Source organism: Oncorhynchus mykiss, chromosome 21 (genome assembly GCF_057628025.1).
Source record: "Oncorhynchus mykiss isolate SJ-2025 chromosome 21, ASM5762802v1, whole genome shotgun sequence".
In the NCBI taxonomy this organism is placed as follows: domain Eukaryota; kingdom Metazoa; phylum Chordata; class Actinopteri; order Salmoniformes; family Salmonidae; genus Oncorhynchus; species Oncorhynchus mykiss.
The window spans coordinates 56,302,501-56,307,500 of record NC_143042.1 but is presented as its reverse complement, the minus strand read 5'-3'; the positions used below and the strand labels follow the sequence as shown (position 1 = coordinate 56,307,500).

General features: G+C 47.4%; 1 protein-coding gene across 1 annotated transcript in view; it reads right to left on the bottom strand.

Moving 5' to 3' along the window:
* The window catches only part of LOC118942796 (neuropeptide Y receptor type 2-like), an 8,243-nt gene that overhangs the window by 1,718 nt on the left and 1,525 nt on the right, over nucleotides 1-5,000 (bottom strand). Inside the window, exon 2 of the mRNA XM_036956499.2 lies at nucleotides 304-469. Within this exon, the coding sequence (XP_036812394.2) occupies nucleotides 304-469 (166 nt within the window). The remainder of the gene's footprint in view (nucleotides 1-303; nucleotides 470-5,000) is intronic.

The window sequence follows — 5,000 nt, the reverse complement described above, 5'->3', positions numbered from 1 at the left end:
TGTCAATCAATGAGCCAGCCAATCAGTGTGCCAGTCAATCAATCAATCAGTCAGCCAGTCAATCAGTCAATCAGTCAGCCAGTCAATTAATCAATTAGTCAGCCAGCCAGTAAGTCAGTCAGCCTGTCAATCAGTCAGCTAGTCAATCAATCAGCCAGTCAATCTATCAGCTAGTCAATCAATCAATCAGCCAGCCAGCCAAACAATCAGTCAACAATGAATCAGTCAATGAATCAGTCAGTCATTTAAAAAACATCAATCGATCAAACAGTCAGTCAGCAGTTAAACTTGATGAAGTCTCACCTGTGTCTATCGAGGGCTATGACGTTGAGCGTCACCGTGGATACGTGGACAGCCAATCCCTGTGCATAGGGAAGCAGGAAACAAAGTACCTGGCCAAACTTCCACTCCCCGAGCAGAGTATAGACCAACGTGAAGGGGAGACATAATGTATTCACCAGGAGGTCAGCTAGAGAGAGAGATGAGGGGGGAAACAGAGAGAGAGAGACAGACAGAGAGAGACAGAGAGAGAGAGAGAGAGAGAGAGAGAGAGAGAGAGAGAGAGAGAGAGAGACATGTGGGGAGGAAAGAGAGAGGGAGAAAGAGAAGGAGAGAGAGACAGAGAGAGACAGAGACAGAGAGAGACAGAGAGAGAGAGAGAGAGAGAGAGAAAGAGAGAGACAGAGACAGAGAGAGACAGAGAGAGAGAGAGAGAGAGAGAGAAAGAGAGAGAGAGAGAGAGAGAATCAGTCTTAGAGCCCATTGCCCTTTGTTGTGAGGTCTGGGGTCCGCTCACCAACCAAGATTTCACAAAATGGGACAAACACCAAATTGAGACTCTGCATGCAGAATTCTGCAAAAAATATCCTCAGTGTACAACGTAGAACACCAAATAATGCAGAGCAGAATTGGGCCGATACCCACTAATTATCAAAATCCAGAAAAGAGCCGTTAAATTCTACAACCACCTAAAAGGAAGCGATTCCCAAACCTTCCATAACAAAGCCATCACCTACAGAGAGATGAACCTGGAGAAGAGTCCCCTAAGCAAGCTGGTCCTGGGGCTCTGTTCACAAGCACAAACACACCCTACAGAGCCCCAGGACAACAGCACAATTAGACCCAACCAAATCATGAGAAAACAAAAAGATAATTACTTAACATATTGGAAAGAATGAACAAAAAAACAGAGCAAACTAGAATGCTGTTTGGCCCTAAACAGAGAGTACACAGCGGCAGAATACCTGACCACTGTGACTGATCCAAACTTAAGGAAAGCTTTGACTATGTACAGACTCAGTGAGCATAGCCTTGCTATTGAGAAAGGCCGCCGTAGGCAGACCTGGCTCTCAAGAGAAGACAGGCTATGTGCACACTGCCCACAAAATGAGGTGGAAACTGAGCTGCACTTCCTAACCTCCTGCCCAATGTATGACCATATTAGAGAGACATATTTCCCTCAGATTACACAGACCCACAAAGAATTAGAAAATAAACCCAATTTTGATAAACTCCCATATCTACTGGGTGAAATTCCACAGTGTGCCATCACAGCAGCAAGATTTATGACCTGTTGCCACAAGAAAAGGGCAACCAGTGAAGAACAAACACCATTGTAAATACAACCCATATTTATGTTGATTTATTTTCCCTTTTGTACTTTAACTATTTACACATCATTACAACACTGTATATACACATAATATGTGTAATGGTTATTTTAAATTTTAAAAATGTAATTTAACTTTTGTTTATTATCTATTTCACTTGCTTTAGTAATGTAAACATATGTATCCCATGCCAATTAAAGCCCCTTGAATTGAAATTGAGAGAGAGACAAAGGCATATCTAACATCTTTAAGTAACAATGATAGAGACACAGGGGTTTCCTCAGCACATCAGACATAAACAAGACATGAAAAGTCCTCTGAGTTAAGAGTCCAGGCTTTGGGTGAGGTCTGACCACGCCAACCAATGGTCACAAGCAACGGTTGGTCATCGCCATTCTATCCAATCACAGAACATGAGTCTGAGATGGAACCAAGGCACATCACATTTGGGGGGGGGGGGGGGGGGGGGATAATCCAACCAGGATCCCCTGAACTATTCTTTGTTATTGGTACTGAACATGTGTAACCTTGGCAACAGTCTTCACTATGGGGGAACAGTGGGTGAACTGCCTTGTTCAGGTGCATAATGATGGCCCACCGGGGAACAGTGGGTTAACTGCCTTATTCAGGGGAACAGTGGGTTAACTGCCTTGTTCAGGGGAACAGTGGGTTAACTGCCTTGTTCAGGGGAACAGTGGGTTAACTGCCTTGTTCAGGGGAACAGTGGGTTAACTGCCTTGTTCAGGGGAACAGTGGGTTAACTGCCTTGTTCAGGGAAACAGTGGGTTACCTGCCTTGTTCAGGTGCAGAATGACGGCCTACCGGGGAACAGTGGGTTAACTGCCTTGTTCAGGTGCAGAATGACGGCCTACAGGGGAACAGTGGGTTAACTGCCTTGTTCAGGGGAACAGTGGGTTAACTGCCTTGTTCAGGTGCATAATGACGGCCTACCGGGGAACAGTGGGTTAACAGCCTTGTTCAGGGGAACAGTGGGTTAACTGCCTTGTTCAGGGGAACAGTGGGTTAACAGCCTTGTTCAGGGGAACAGTGGGTTAACTGCCTTGTTCAGGGGAACAGTGGGTTAACTGCCTTGTTCAGGGGAACAGTGGGTTAACTGCCTTGTTCAGGGGAACAGTGGGTTAACTGCCTTGTTCAGGGGAACAGTGGGTGAACTGCCTTGTTCAGGGGAACAGTGGGTTAACTGCCTTGTTCAGGGGAACAGTAGGTTAACTGCCTTGTTCAGGGAAACAGTGGGTTAACTGCCTTGTTTAGAGGAACAGTGGGTTAACTGCCTTGTTCAGGTGCATAATGACGGCCTACCGGGGAACAGTGGGTTAACTGCCTTGTTCAGGGGAACAGTGGGTTAACTGCCTTGTTCAGGGGAACAGTGGGTTAACTGCCTTGTTCAGGGGAACAGTGGGTGAACTGCCTTGTTCAGGGGAACAGTGGGTTAACTGCCTTGTTCAGGGGAACAGTGGGTTAACTGCCTTGTTCAGGGGAACAGTGGGTTAACTGCCTTGTTCAGGGGAACAGTGGGTTAACAGCCTTGTTCAGGGGAACAGTAAGTTAACTGCCTTGTTCAGGGGAACAGTGGGTTAACTGCCTTGTTCAGGGGAACAGTGGGTTAACAGCCTTGTTCAGGGGAACAGTGGGTTAACTGCCTTGTTGAGGGGAACAGTGGGTTAACAGCCTTGTTCAGGGGAACAGTGGGGTAACTGCCTTGGTCAGGGGAACAGTGGGTTAACAGCCTTGTTCAGGGGAACAGTGGGTTAACTGCCTTGTTCAGGGGAACAGTGAGTTAACTGCCTTGTTCAGGGGAACAGTGGGTTAACAGCCTTGTTCAGGGGAACAGTGGATTAACTGCCTTGTTCAGGGGAACAGTGGGGTAACTGCCTTGTTCAGGGGAACAGTGGGTTAACTGCCTTGTTCAGGGGAGCAGTGGGTTAACTGCCTTGTTCAGGGGAACAGTGGGTTAACTGCCTTGTTCAGGGGAACAGTGGGTTAACTGCCTTGTTCAGGGGGAACAGTGGGTTAACTGCCTTGTTCAGGGGAACAGTGGGTTAACTGCCTTGTTCAGGGGAACAGTGGGTTAACTGCCTTGTTCAGGGGAACAGTGGGTTAACTGCCTTGTTCAGGGGAACAGTGGGTTAACTGCCTTGTTCAGGGGAACAGTGGGTGAACTGCCTTGTTCAGGGGAACAGTGGGTTAACTGCCTTGTTCAGGGGAACAGTGGGTTAACTGCCTTGTTCAGGGGAACAGTGGGTTAACTGCCTTGTTCAGGGGAACAGTAGGTTAACTGCCTTGTTCAGGGAAACAGTGGGTTAACTGCCTTGTTTAGAGGAACAGTGGGTTAACTGCCTTGTTCAGGGAAACAGTGGGTTAACAGCCTTGTTCAGGGGAACAGTGGGTTAACAGCCTTGTTCAGGGGAACAGTGGGGTAACTGCCTTGTTCAGGGGAACAGTGGGTTAACTGCCTTGTTCAGGGGAACAGTGGGTTAACTGCCTTGTTCAGGGGAACAGTCAGTTAACTGCCTTGTTCAGGGGAACAGTGGGTTAACTGCCTTGTTCAGGGGAACAGTGGGTTAACTGCCTTGTTCAGGGGAACAGTGGGTTAACTGCCTTGTTCAGGGGAACAGTGGGTTAACTGCCTTGTTCAGGGGAACAGTGGGTTTAACTGCCTTGTCCAGGGGAACAGTGGGTTTACTTGCCAGCTCTGGGATTTGATCCAGCAACCTTTCGGTTACTGACCCAACGCTCTGATCACTAGGCTACCTTCAGCCCCTGTTTTGGTTTTAAACATGTCCAACCTTGTTAGAGTCTTCCCTATTCAACACTCTGTTCTTGGTCCTGAACATAACCTTGCCAAACAGTCTTCACTAACATGTTCCCCAGCGGTAGTGTGAAACCTTTGGGAGGTAAAACACAGACACACAAACCGGGGGCGTCTTTAACACTTTTCACAACAAAAGAAAAAAGCCCAATGTCACAGGAACACACACCAAACCAAATGAACGCTTTGCACAACACAGGAGGAGGTTTGGTGGCAACTTAATTGGAGAGGACGGGCTCGTGGTAACAGCTGGACCAGAATCAGTTCACGCATGGTTTCAATGTGTTTGACGCAATTACACACACACACACACACACACACACACACACACACACACACACACACACACACCGTTCCTGCTCTTATTATGAGCCAGCCTTCACTGCTGCACACACAAACAAAAGTCTACAAAAAAACATAGAAATATTACATGACAGTTCATCTAAGTCCTCACTCAAACTAACCAAGGGGCATCGAACACACACACACACACACACACACACACACACACACACACACACACACACACACACACACACACACACACACACACACACACA